The 14,427-nt window shown below is 47.1% G+C and overlaps 1 protein-coding gene across 1 annotated transcript; it reads right to left on the bottom strand.

Annotated features, from left to right (window-relative positions):
- Positions 1–585: 585 nt before the first annotated feature.
- Positions 586–4,706, bottom strand: LOC127314828 (uncharacterized). Its single transcript, XM_051345355.2, has 9 exons — positions 4,321–4,706; positions 4,154–4,207; positions 3,583–3,666; positions 2,857–2,982; positions 2,195–2,262; positions 2,034–2,103; positions 1,784–1,849; positions 1,605–1,682; positions 586–1,123 (listed from the first exon to the last, which is right to left on the bottom strand). Exons 1-9 carry the CDS (start codon positions 4,636–4,638, stop codon positions 1,073–1,075), a joined length of 915 nt encoding a protein of 304 aa, XP_051201315.1. The 5' UTR covers positions 4,639–4,706; the 3' UTR covers positions 586–1,072.
- Positions 4,707–14,427: the final 9,721 nt, after the last annotated feature.

The following is a 14,427-nucleotide window of genomic DNA, read 5'->3' as shown; positions in this document are numbered from 1 at the left end:
GGAGGGGTGAAAAAACTTAGACGATTTTGAACTTGGAAGACCAAGACTTTATGGTATAGGAGTCGTGGGACCAAACGTACGTAGTAGTGTCGATACGAACCACTGTAAAAAAAGAAGGTCTACGGTGAGCAAGTTGTACGTAGGAGCAATGTTCAATCGGCAGCTGTGTGAACTCCTAGAAAATCTAAAACGTCGGGTCGTCAGACCACGATTTTAAGGTATGGTGGTATGAACTTTGTGTTCATTTCAACACCTACTGAGAGCTTGACTTAGCAGAAGTCAGGATTTCAAGGGTGGCAATCTGAGTCTACTGCACATTGACGAAATCAGCTAAACTGAACACAGAGAGAAAACTAACCACTGAGTAGATGAACTCAGCAATAGGGCGTACGTTGCACATTTAAGTCTGAATGGTTGACTTATGACCTTGATTATTTTAGAAGGACTGTGAATAACTTTATCGCCCAAAACAACAGAGAAGCATAATAGTCTTGGCACTCAACTGAACACTGGTGACCAGCAGACTGATTAGCGACTAACATATTCCAAAATCCCAGCAACGTCTCCATTTTCTTTCCCCATCACTTAACTAAAAGAGTATAAATAAAGCCAACTTTGGGAGAACCCATTGCAATGGAAAAGGAACTGTCAAAATGGGTTGTGCCTTGTTAAAAAAAAAAAGGTTGTGCCAGTACGCTGTTGCATCTTGGGTAAAATGCATGTCATCTACTTGCTTGTACAGGGCATGCTGTTAAAGAAACAAAATCAGATGCACGGTGCGAAAACAGATGTGAGCCCGTCAATCCAAGACCGCAGCGATGTATCTGCTTCATATTCGTGTTAGTAGCTGTTGAGCGACACTATCAGCGCTGGTGTGTCGATGTTTTTCTGCGCCATGTGGAAATGGAACTGTGGAAGCTTCTGTTTCCTCCATGTGTCCAAGGTGGTTAGTACTCTTCAAGACAGTCATCCAAGCTGCCATCGTTACCTGATTGTCTCTAACCAGTTTGAAGAACTTGAACTTGGCAAAGCGAAGTCCACAACATCTACAGAGTACATAGTATATTTGAAGTCAATCATCTTCAAGCTTCCGACAGATTGTCATCCCGTCCCCAATTGGCACCTGCAAACTCCACAATAATCCAATATCAGTATTAAGTATTAACTTAGATCGATACTAGTATGCATGGCTGGGATATGATGCACTGAATCATGGCATACGCACATAAGATTTTGAAGCTGTCGAATAAATATTAATATATTGAAAACCCGAAGTGAACTCCAGAATTCTAGACAACTAAACGGTGTTTTGATAAGAGAGATTTCTTCATAAAATATGAGATTTACCTCAAATTTTAACTAAATCCAAGGGTCCTCAAGGTATGACTGGTTTGAATATGACTAGGAAAATAAATTTCGTAAGTTTTGCTGGGTACTGTGCTGATACTGCACTACTGCCACACATGCTTGCGGGTGCTCACTTGTTCTAAACAGCAGAACAAAGTGCAGACATATGCAGTAATTAAGGCTTCACAATCACCATATGCAAGCAGTGACTAATAAATACACACATGACTACGTCACAGGGGGAGAAAGGAAAGTACCATGCTGATATTAACACGTGTATCCTCCAAAAGTTTCTTATTGAAGTCCCTTATACTGATCGTCTTTGGGTCATTCACCTATGTAAAAATGCCAGACGTGTTATCTAATCCAATATCTACCCTGTAACATATATATATATCATGTCAAAGGTAAAAAGAAGACCAGAAAATTAACTTACTAGCGGGTCAGCAACCCTTCCGTACCACAGAACATTGTCCATTACAATTAAACCACCAACTCTTACCTGCAACACAACAAAATATAAGCTCATTGTATAGAAACAATAAATGCTACCATCACTGTATACAGAATCATACTAGCTACAATCATAATAGTTGTTCAATGGTGGGTGGACATAAGCTGGAAGACGACATGTATTATAGATCAGAACAAGCAAACCCAAAAATAAACTGCAAGTTGAATCTTACTAGCTTAAGTAGAAGTTCAAAATATTCCTCATACATTTTCTTGTCTGCGTCAACGAATGCAAAGTCATAACTAGGAAAACCCAGAAAAATAAACGATTAGTTAGAACATGCATTATATGAAGTAATCCGATGATGGATTATACCATATGGAAAGTGTTTACCTGGAGGCTTCACCAGATTCGAGCAGTGACTTCAGAGAATCCACAGCTAAAGCATGCTTGACATCAACCTAAGCATTTTTTAGACAAACAAGTATTGAAAACTGGAAAACAAGAATAGAAATTGGTCTTTGCATATAGTGTGCTACACATTCTGCGGGATTCCAAAGAAGGGACTAGTTCAGTTAGGTAGGTGGTTCAAAATCATTAAAACATCAATACTTATTTGATAATCCTACACAAATTAGACTCCCTACAAAACGGATGTGATGTATTAGATAAACTATAGTGTGCTACATAAGTCAGTACAAGGTTAAACAAATCCAAGAACATAAAAAACTAAATAGTACATAAAGCAGGAAAAAGTTAAACTGAATTTTTTCAGACTGTAACTTTTTGCTCCAGTTCTGAAGTTATTCTCATTGATCTAAATGCTTGAGATTTTAACATTACAGCAGAGACAAGTTCTCCAACCTACTGAAACATCACATACAGTTGGTTGAAAAATGCTAGCCAAGGATCAATAAGTAAACTACAAACATAGGAAATCATGTACTCCCTTTATGGGATTGGTAATTAATCTAAGACATCCTTTATGGGACGGAGCGAGTAATTAACTTGTTCGATTGACAAATATCATAAAGCAAGAGGCTGAAAGTAAACACCTTGTGTGCAACACCAGCAAGTCGATAGTATCTCTTGGCAACTTCTAGACATCTTTCATCCCTTTCACAAGCAACCAAGCGACCTGATTCAGGAAGTGCCAGTGCAACAGCCAATGATGAATATCCCTGTGAAAAGATTAGAGGAATGCTAAGATAAGGTTAGTAGATTTCTAACAAATTGTTGCTTTTGAACAGAAGTAGCTCCTTCACAAGGTATAGAATGACTACTAAACATTTGCAACATCATAAAAGTCAACATACACAATAAATGATTCAACGGTATTTATTGTAAAACACTAGTATTTCAAGAAAAGAGAACATATGCAAGGTCCAGGATTCAGCATTAAGAAAAAATATATACTATGGAAAGATACACTACACTAGTTCTTATTCACACATACACAAGCGAGTTATTTTCAGGTAAAATGAGGGATTCCAGAGATCTTCAAGATGATTAGTTGACCCCACTAAGGTATATTAGTTCATGTTCACACATACACGTGTTGGTTATTTTCAGGTAAAATGATTGATACCAGAGATGCTCAAGGTGATTAGTTAACCCACTCATACAAGTTTATGTTCTGTTGTTCACACATACAAGTGTGGATTTCACAGTTTGTACTAGGATAACACATCGGAAATTAGTATAACATCCATGCTTCTAGTACAAGTATTAAACAGTGGAAGGCATGAAATTCTAGATAACAAACCACTCTGTTCACGTACAGTAAATACGCCGACTTCAATGCATCTCTGCGCCCCAAGAATTTGCACAAGCATCGCCAGAAGCTGAGCCTGTGCGGGTGAAACCTACGGAGATAAAGCAACCAGTTGAAAGGGACTTACCATAATATAAAATTTGGGTAACAAACTAGACAAATGTGTACCATCAAAGAGACAGTAGTACACATGCATCCTCCTTTTCGAAAGAAAAGTACAGTACACATGCATTCTATCACTCCATGTATAGCCAGAAAGCATACCAGTTTGCACTTGCTATTTTCAAACATTTGCAAAACCGTAGTAGGCACTTGGATTGAAAGAAAAAAAACATGCAATGCTGATAAAACGCACATGAAAAATGGCACACATAAGCTGGATTAACTGGCACACCCGGTGTTTGGGTCTTAACACATGAAAGGGCCAAAGGGGGATACAGTTGTCACAAAAATGCACCTTGTGGTGTCAATGCAAATATGCAGGGCAGGTGGTGCCATGAATGGATTGCTGCTGAACACACTGACAATGTTAAGACTCTTAAGCTGTGACGGCGTGGCCGCAGTTTTCCGTTATGTACCTGCATCTGGCTCCCTCTCATGGCCGCCGTCTCTTCCCGGAGGTCCCGGAGGATCTAATCATCAACCAGGGTAGGATAAACAAGCACGCATTGGGTGAGACCCTGACCAGCAGAACTGCAGCAAAATTCGCTCGGAATGGAAAGGGGGAGAGGAGGGGCGCACGCACGGGGTGCTCGCGGACGTTTGCGAGGAGGTAGTCGTAGAGTGGAGGCTCCATGCCGAGTTGCTTCCTCCCACGCCGCGCCTCCTCCACCGCCAGCGCTGTCGTAGCCGCTGATGCCGACGACGCGGCCGAGGAGGCGGAGGAGCACATGCTGCTGCGGCGGCGGTGGCATGGCGGCAGGCAGCTGCCCAAAGGAGGGGAATTGGTGGCGGCGGCAGCCATCGCGAGGGATTGGAGGGCGCGAGGAGGCGCGACGCCGAATCCGAGAGCCGCGGCCGCCGCCGGAGGAAGGGAGTGGCGAGCCACGGCGGAGCGGCGCATCGCTTTTTTTCCCCCCCTCTGTTCTCTATTTCTCGGCGAGAGGCAAGCGCTGACGAGACACGGATTAGCTTAGCGTGTGAAAATGGACCAATTTGACTATTTTCGGAAATTTCAGCACAAAATGAACCGGTTTCGCAAAATTTTCACAAACCGGCGACCTCTTTTGCATGACACCATATGCACGATGTGGTTGTTACATTGCACGACGTCTTGGGGTAACGCGTCGTGCAATATAAACATGACACGGTGGAGGCGGGTCTCGTGCAAATAGATCAGATTGTGATATTTTTTCACAACCAATTTATTTTATATTAAAGTTTTTAAAAAAAGTCAAATCAGTTAAATTTCAGGCTTACCATCTACAAGATCGGACTCACGAGTAGATGGGATGAACAAGAAGTTGTCATTATGTGGTTGCCTTTTCTGATGTGATTGTCTTTTCTTTTTTACTGATGTAACTAAGATAGGTGCATCCTAGCATTAAAATCATTGAACGCTTTCATTGGTCGTGCCCTATGGGCATCTCCAAGACCCAAACCCAAAAACGGAAACTCACAACGTTCGGTTTGGTCAAAACTGCACCCAACGGGGTAACCCATCTTAAAAACGGATATTCTCAGCATCCGATTTGACCCAAAACTGACGCAAATATTGGAGCGATTTGGGTCGAGGCGGACACGAGCGCGCGTCCATCTGTGGTCGTTCTGTCGGCCGGACACGCGTTCTAGCCTATTTGACAGAGAGACAAAGACAACCCAGTAGACCCCGCAGCATTCTCTCTTCTCTGTCCTCCTTTCTCCCATGAAAATCCATGGTAAAGCCGCCGGAGTTTGGCTCGCCTCATGGACTGCCGCCGTCGCCTACTCATGGAGGCACCCGTCGCCGCCGCCTCCTTTTTTTCACACCTGCCGGAAGACGCCGGAGGCGAAACAAGCTCCGCGGCCGCGGCGAGTTTGGAGCCGCGCCGGCGACGACGAACGGGGCAGCGCGAGAACGGGCGGGGCCGGCCGCGTCGGCCACGGGGCGCGCACGGGCGGGGTGGCCACGGCCGGCCACGGCGTGGGCGGAGCTCGCCGCGACGGCCACGGGCGGGCGGCGTCGCCGCGCGACGGCGCGGGCACGGCCGGCCACGGGCGGGGACGGGCACAGTGTGGGCGGCGCCGGCGTCGGCATGGGCAGCGCCCGCGACGACGGTACCCGCGCCGGCCTCTCCTTCCGTGGCCCGCGCCCGCGGCGGCGAATGGGGCGGCGCCGCGGAGGCGACGAACGCGCGCTGCCGTGCGCAGGGCCGGCGGCCGTCCGAGGTCACCGGCGCTTGGGCGAGACGCGTTCCGGGCGAGTCGACACGCGCAGCTGCCGTGCCGGGGCGAGCAGTGGCGCGGCAGGGGCGGAGCTCGCCGGGCCGTGGCGGGGCGGGGACGGACGCCGCCGGGATAGGGTTGTACGGGGCTCGACGGGGCGAGCAGTGGCGCAGCGGGGCGGAGCTCGCCGGGCCGTGGCGGGGCAGGGACAGACGCCTTCGGGGCGGGGATGGACGCCACCGGGCCGGCGCTCTAAGGGGCGGAGCTCACCTGGTTCTTGGCCAAGTAGTACTAGTGTGTGGCTGGAAGAGGAATAGTAATTTGGGTCTCACACTGCGTTGGGGAACAAAAAAACAACGGATATCCTTGTCCATCCGCGTCTCCGAAGGCCGACCCAAACGACCAAAATCAGACGACCCAATGCATCTGTTTGGGTCGTAGCGTTGGAGATGCCCTAAGGACGTGGCCAATGGTATGCTTCAACATACCGTCCCGCAGATCCATGTAAATTCGGATATCCGAAAGCTAGAAAAGTAGGAATCTCAAAAGTGAAATTGTAGTCTGCGCAGGATCTTGAGTCAAATGTGAGAAAAAAAGAATGAGAAGCATGACATAGAGAGACTGAAGGCAGTATGTGGATTGCATATTGATGGTACAAGAGATGTCAGCTATCCAAACCTAAATAGCATGCATGGGGAAGTAGTAGGGAAGTAGTAGCAAGTTATATGCCACCATTACTCATGCTCTAAGACATAATTGAACTAATCTTCACACGTGAGTTTATAAGTGTCAGACAGAAAGAGAAATATAAACTGAAGGGATTACCTTTTGGAAGACCTAAAGGCACAATTGAACTAATCTTCACATGCGAGTATATAAATGAGCATATATCATCGCGAAGTGAGTACTTTTCAAGCACATTTTCGATGTAAAGGTAGGAGGTTTCAACCTTTTTTTTCGAAAAAATGAGTAATTTTTATGCATTCTACGTGTGGATATCCATGTGGGATCCCACCAAAGCCCCACTTACAGTTCATTTTGTAGTTTCTAGTTTTTTTTTTCGAGAACCCGCAGGAGAGCTGTGCGTCATTGTATTAAGCTTACAAGAGAAAACCATGGTCCAGAGAAAAACTGGACCGAAAACCGAACAAATGGTGCCTTCCGGCTTACAACGCACACCCAAACTAACACACTACAAGCACCCGCCTTTCCCAACCACCGGCAAACAAAGGCGTGACGAAGGGGCACAAGGTCTCGAAAGCGCGCAGCAACCATAGCAGGAAACCTAAAACGACACAAACTCTAGGGTGGTACGCGATTTACCCAGCTTCGGAACACCTGCACGATCACAGGGTCTACTGCTGCTTGTCTGGAATTATCTGGGCGCTTTCGCGATGTTACAATGAGTTATGGTTGTGCCTCTAGGGCTTCCGGGATCCGGCTTATAAAGGCGCACGGATCTAGGGTTTACATGGAGAGTCCTAGCCGGATACAGGTTGCCTAACTACGGTATAGTGTCTTGCCGTGCACGTCAAGGATCCGCCTTCCTCTGTACGTCGTACCGGATCCGGGTTCCTTGATGGGCCTTCATGGATCCGGGTTCCTCCTAAGGTCGGTCGGATCCGGCTCCCTTCTCCTGGGCCGGACTTCATCCTCCAGGATCAACAGCAACTGGGCCGCCCGATGGGCCACATGCCACATCACCATCTATGGGCCACCCGGGCTTGCCGGATCTAGGCACTGTCGATGGTACACCCATGAAGTATACCCACAACAACCATGATCAGAGTAGCGGCCACCTCTAGCTCCAACCGCCGTCGTGGGGCTCCCGGGACAACCTCGACAGAGCCTCCAACAAGGGGATGACACCGAAGTGCCACCACTGTCTGATCCAACAACTGGATCTAGGGTTTCCCTTGGCGCACGGGAAAGAGTTGAACGAAAAGGGTCGACGACGCCTTCAAGAAGGTAACGACCCCCGCGGGCGTCGCCGTCATCCGCAACAACACAGGATTTCTTCGGCCCTGACTTCGACCCGCTGCCCACATGAACGGAATGAAAGAGCCATCATCGGCAAAGGACGCCACCGAAGAGAGACGAGCGCGAAACGGCGAGCTTGGTGTCGCAGCCAGCCTTCAGCACCACCCAGCAGCCCGACGTGTTGATGGCCTAACTACCACACTCCTGCGTGGCGACGGAGCTTGGCCACATCGACCGCGAAGCAGAGCGGCGACAAGGGCCCAGATTGGGCCCGTCTGATGCGAGCTCCGCGAGCTCCAGCACACACGCACCACGCCGCGGATTGAAGCAAATGCCTCATCGCTGGTCGCGAACGGCTGCGGCCCGCCCGAGCGCCGCCGGCGGCCAAATGCCGCACCTCACAAACCGACAGAAACGCTGGCGCCACGCGACCATGCAAATCCGCGCGACCAGCCACAACACCAACGCCAGCACCCGCCGCCGCCACCCGCCGCCGCGACCCTCCGCATCGGCCCTTTGAAAGTGCATGGAGCCCCCATGTGTGATTTTGGTAATTAATGACAATCCCTATGGACTAATGTTTGCATTGAGTTATATTTGTAGGAGTTCTCCATAGGCAATGCTTGAACCATATGTTGGCTTCAAGGTTGCAATAAGAAGGATGGAGAATATTAAGTATTAAGTATGTCTTGAAGATGAAGATGAAGTGAGCCCTCAAGTTTAACTTCAAGACATCAACATGATAAAGAATGAAGAAATGAAGTGCAAGTTCAAGATGAGCCAACTCGAAGAGATCATTTGCTTGAAGGTTTCCCCATATGGTGTTCATGGATATGTGAAGTTGCGCCGAAGAAGAAACTCCCCCATGGTGGATTATGGGGGAGCAATCCACAAGACTTCGTCAAACAAGCACCATCAAGAAAGGTGTTCCATCTTGATGCGGTCAAGATCGTCATCATCGAGCTCAAGAGGAACGCGCAAGGTTAAGGTTTTCTCTTGATAGGGTTTCTTTCTTACCGGTCTCATGGTGTAGTTGGAGACCGGTTTATAGTTTAGTAGTCGTACTATCAAGAGGGCTCTCGGGTGAGTAACTCGATCGTATCCTTCGGAGAGCTCAAACCTTTGCATCCTTGCATCATCTTTCTTGGTTGTTATTTAGATCTTATTCATGTGATGTTTTAGAACTTGTGCTTATTTTCATGACAAGCTCTAGTTCATCAAGAATGATTTTTGCCCGGGCAACTTGTTGCATTTTCAAAGTTGGAGGTTTTACCGGTATGTCTTTTTAGATAGGTCGAACCTTTCATCATTTATTTATATCCTACCTTACTGAACTATGATGGTTCCCTGCATGATCTTGTAGAGCTTGTTACTATCTTCGAAACGAGCCCAAGATCATCAAAATCGGAGTCCGAATGCTCAAGTTATGATCATTCTCGTTTTGGTGTTTCTGCAGTTTTCGGAGGGGGCGGATAATCCGGCCCGGATTCAAAATATCCGGCCAAATATCTTCCCCCTTACTGACAAGGGATTAACTTGTCAATGCCTACGGGTTGTAGACTAGGGTTTAGTTGGAAGTAGAGGGCAAGTAGATCTCGAAGGTTTCAGCCGAAAAGTATTCGACGATTATGAAAACTAGGGTTTGAGAGACAATGATTCGATGCTTTCTTTGTCCCTCGACTCCCCTTATATAGGAGGTGGAGCCGAGGGATTCGTATTGTACAAGTTACAGAGTCCGAGAGGGTTTACAACTCATCCCGTAAGATTACAAACATCATCTCTAATACAATTCTAACTTTCCTTAATATCAACTTGGGCTTCCGAATCTTCTTATTCTTCGAGTCGTGGGCCTTCAGTAAACCCTGGGTACTATCTTCGGCAGGCCCATTGGGGATGCCTATGTCAGTAGCCCCCGAGATTTTGCTTGAATCGTAGAGTCAGGGAAAATCTCCACTGTTTATTTTTACTCGACAACTTAAAACTTCTCTATATTTCTTCATATGAATTTCTATATTGTACAGGGATAATGGTAGTTGGGGCTAGTTCATCTGACGGATCAGGTACTAGTTAACTGCTCTAGTGGCAATCCGCAAAAACCTACTTCAAGATCACGTCCCTGGACATGATCTCGGGATACTGGTGTAAACTTCGACAGGTGCCGCTTAAGGTCTTACCATTCTGTCGAGTCCCGGGCCATATTTATCGGGTACCTAACGCGTCCGTTAGGATTTTTCTTCGTATCTGTTGATACGGATAAAAGTAGCAAACCGACGTCAGAGACGGTGCCACGCCACACAGAACGGATCTGGGGTCTTACCTTCGCAAAGTTTTGCGGCATTCAGAAATTGTTCGCAACTTTGGCGTTCTGAGAATATATTGTCGAGTGCTTATTCGGCTGTTGGAATGGCACATTTTATTGAGTCAACGGATGACTTATATTGCTCTCCCGATGGGAGTATATGTAGAGTTACTTATAACTCGAAATATACTCTCTTGTTCTTCTATCTTTCTTCTTCCTTCTTCTTTTTTTATAATTTCATCGGGCACGCGAACAGCGTTCCCGATGGGAGTAGCCCCCGAGGCTACAGCCAAGGACTCGTGCTTGGGTGTAGGCTCCACGCCTTATGCCGCTATATTTTCTTTCTCTCCCGAAATTTTCAAATCTCTCGAGTGCGCGAACAGCGCTCCCGATGGGAGTAGCCCCCGAGGCTATGAGCAAATATTTGTATTTGATCATAGGCTCACGCCATTTCTATTTTGTCTTTCTCGAACTTTTCATTTTTCCAAAGTAGCCCCCGAGCATTTGATCAAAAACTTGTATTTGATCAAAGGTTCTCCAATATTTTTTGCTGTCGCCTTTTTTATGAAGCTGTTAAGTCGAATTTTTCTCCTGCTAAAGTGACGTCAGTGCTGACGATAGCCACGATTGCAATTCCTAAAATCGCGAGAAGTCCTCTTTCGCTGCCTTGCGGGCCCAAATTACGCATCATATTGACACGTCGTGCAAGTGGGGGACACACGTCCTCCGCTTTTCCTGGCGCACGCACTGTAACTCCTCCAGGGTGAAATTACTTTTTTACCCCTGTTCCACGTGGTCATCATCTGCCGCACACTTTTCCCATCAACGGTACGCCACTTCGCCGCACCTCTATATAAGATCCCCTTCTTCTTCCTCCAGCACTTCCGCTCGCGCCGCTCCTCTGCTCTCCTCTGCAAAAACTCCTCTTGCGCCCCACAGTTCCCTGAGCTCATCTTCTCCCAAGCTGCATTCCTGCGCCATTGTTAATGTCACCGCGTAGATTGACTAGACACAGCATGCCAGAATCGACGATGGCTTCCGTGGATCTGGGAAGTGCTGAGTGGGAGAGATCCAAAATCTCCACCCAAGACATCAACCTTCTGAAGAAACTGGGGATCAGCAAGAAGCCCAAGGCGCTGTGCTTCCCCAGCGAAGAAAGCTACCCAACCCCTCTAATGGAGTATCGGGTTAGTTTTGTCGACCATCTCATCCGCGGCCTTTCTGCCCCCATTCACCCTTTTCTTCGGGGTTTGCTTTTTGTTTATGGCCTGCAACTTCATCACCTCACACCCAATTCTATCCTCCACATTTCCATTTTCATCACCCTCTGCGAGTCCTTCCTTGGCGTCCAACCTAACTGGGCGCTGTGGAAGCGCATTTTCTTTTGTCGCCGCAATGGCTCTCCCAATGTCGCCTATAACATAGGCGGTGTTGTTATCTGCGTTCGCCCCGATGTCGAATATTTCGATGTCAAATTCCCTGACTCAGTTCAAGGGTGGTGCAAGAAGTGGCTGTACATCCGTGAGGAGAACCATGGATGTGCTGAAGACAATATTCCTCCTTTTGACGGTGCCGAGAAAATCTATCGCCACCGCTCCTGGGATGCAGAGGCTACCGAGGAAGAAAAAACGGCGACGAAGGCATTGATGACCCGCATCCACGAGTTGCAAAACACTCGCGGCAAAGAGCTGTCGGGTATCCAAATCACGGGGTATTTCCTTAGAATCAGAGTGTAGCCTCTTCAGGCTCGCAAATACCCTCTCTGGAAGTATGCTGGCGACAATGATGCGGATCGGTTGTCAGTGGATTTATCGGTCAAGGACTTAGAGAAACTTGTCCGGAAAATCTCCTCCCTAACTTCGAAAGATCCTATCCCTTCGTCTTGTCGCGTAAAACCGTATAGCGCCGCCAATGCGCTTCCCAAGGTAACCTTTGTCGACTGACTTGTTTTTGTTTTGCCATCCTTTTCGTAACTTTTTATTGACACCTCCCCTTGTTTTTGTATAGAACCATCCAGATCTTGTCTCGCTTCCTCCCCTTCCTAAAGGTGGAGAAGTCGAAGAACGAGATGTTGTTACGGATGACAACCAAGATGCCCTTCTTTTGATAATGAACCCGCAGGTTCTCAAAAATCTGCGGGATCTTCTGAAAAGGAGGCTGCCTCTGAGGCTACTACATCGGCACAGTCTCCTCCTCCTGCTGTTTCTCCAAAGAACAAAAGGAAAAGGGCTGAAGTCGAAGATTCCGGCACCTCCAAAGCCAAAGAAGCTGCTCCTTCACGTCCGAAGGCAGCTTTTGACCCATACCTTGAAGCCCTCGTCAGCTCGTAAGTCATCTTTTGTTTCTCCTTGTTTTGCTACTCGAAGATTTTTGTCTATCTTGCTTTTTTATGCTGCCGCCATTTAATCGTAGTGGTGACGAGGAAGAAATGCCAGCTACTGATGCGACTGCTCGAACGAGTACGTCGCATACTCTAGTTGTTTCTGAGGTGCAAGTTGAAGGAGAAGAATCTTCGCCTCCTCAACAAAACACCGACGCTCCTACTCCTCCTGCAAGCCCCCTTGTCCCTTCACCAAAAAGGACAAGGGTTGAAACAATCATGGAGCCTACCCTACAATTGGGTAGCTCCTCGACTCCTCTTTTGGATGATGTAAGTCCTTAAGTTCTTTCTGATACTGTCTATATTTTCTCTGTTTGCTTCTTTGTGCCATCATGTTTTTTCCCATACCGACGCTTTCTTTCTTTATCTTTCTTTGACAGCCTGTGATCAAAGAATTTATTCGCTTCGGTGCCCAATTCGTTGGGTACCGCGAGTATGCCAGCAAGACCGAAGGTAATGACTCCCTGCTTGCCTTTGCCCATGACTTCTTGCTCCTGTTTTATCACAATTTTGACTATTTTTGACTATTTTGGCAGAAAAACTTGCGGAGGCCAAAAAACTTGCTGACACGCTTGCTCAGAAATTAGAGCAAAGTGAGGCGGCTCGCAAGAAGGCCGAATCTGATGCTGGTAAAGCTAGGGCAGAGGCTGATAAGGCCAAGGCAGAGGTTGCTGGTGTCGAAGGTCTTCAGAAGAGGCTTCATGACGCCGAAACTGCCTTGAGCGAGCATAAAACCGCACAAGCTGCTCGTGAAGAAGCGATCCTCAAGCGCTTGGACTCACAAAATCGGCGCTTTGTCAGTAAGTTTTCGATCTATTTTGCCTTCCTTGGACTTGCTTTTGTTTACTCGTTTGTTGACCGACATAGTTTTTCCTCGACAGGGAAAACAAACCAAGAATTTGAGCTTGAAGATCCTGACAACGATCCTCTCCTCGACGCACTCTCTGTCCTTGAGTTTCACGGAACAGAAACTCGTGAAGGCATTGACCAGGCCCAGGAAGGATTGTCGCGGCTGTTCCCTTACTTCTTCCCAAAGAAAAAGGAACCCGCGACTTTCCTTGCTCTTGCCAAGGACTTCAATCCACCAGAAGATCTTGGACTGAAGATGCGCCAAGAAAATATGAAGATTGCTGTTGAAAGCACTGTCGCCTTGGTTGCTGACAGCCAGCAAACCATCGACTGGACTAAAGTGGGCGACACATAAGAGATGGAGACCACGAAGTGGCGATCGCTGATCAAGGCTGCAAATCCCAACACAAAGAAGATCCTTGCGTATCTTGGAATCAAGCCAACTTCAACTCCTAGCTCGTCGAAGCCGGAGGTCTAGTTGAATGCCCTATCTTTTTCTTTCTTTATTTTTACTGTTTCTTTTGATGTTGTCGCCACAGTAGCTTTGGCGACAATTGTCGTAATAGTCCTTTTGAAGAACTCTTTCTGTAATATCCGTGTAAATTTCCTGAAGATCAATGAAATTCTATCTTGCGCGATCATTTGATATTGAAATTTTCTTTTCCAGTTGATATTTGATAACTACTCTGCAAATCCTCATCCTGCCGATACTTCTCCTGCTTCCTCCTTCTTGAAGAAAACACTCGTCGATGATAACCTTATCGAAGGTTCTTCGAGTAAACACTTCTCGCAAGATTTGCAAGAAGTTCGCCAACAACTTCAATCCATGAAAAAACAAATGCTTGTACTAATGGAACAGTCTCGAAGATCTTCGGAGAGGGAAAAAGTTGCTCTTCAACAGGCTCAGGATGCTATGGCCGCAAAGGATGCCGCAGTTGCTGAAGCTACCGAAGCTTCTTCTCGAGAAAATTATATGCTTC

Source organism: Lolium perenne, chromosome 7 (assembly GCF_019359855.2).
Source record: "Lolium perenne isolate Kyuss_39 chromosome 7, Kyuss_2.0, whole genome shotgun sequence".
Classification (NCBI taxonomy): domain Eukaryota; kingdom Viridiplantae; phylum Streptophyta; class Magnoliopsida; order Poales; family Poaceae; genus Lolium; species Lolium perenne.
Note: the sequence above shows the minus strand (reverse complement) of the source record. Positions and strands in the feature narration are given on the sequence as shown.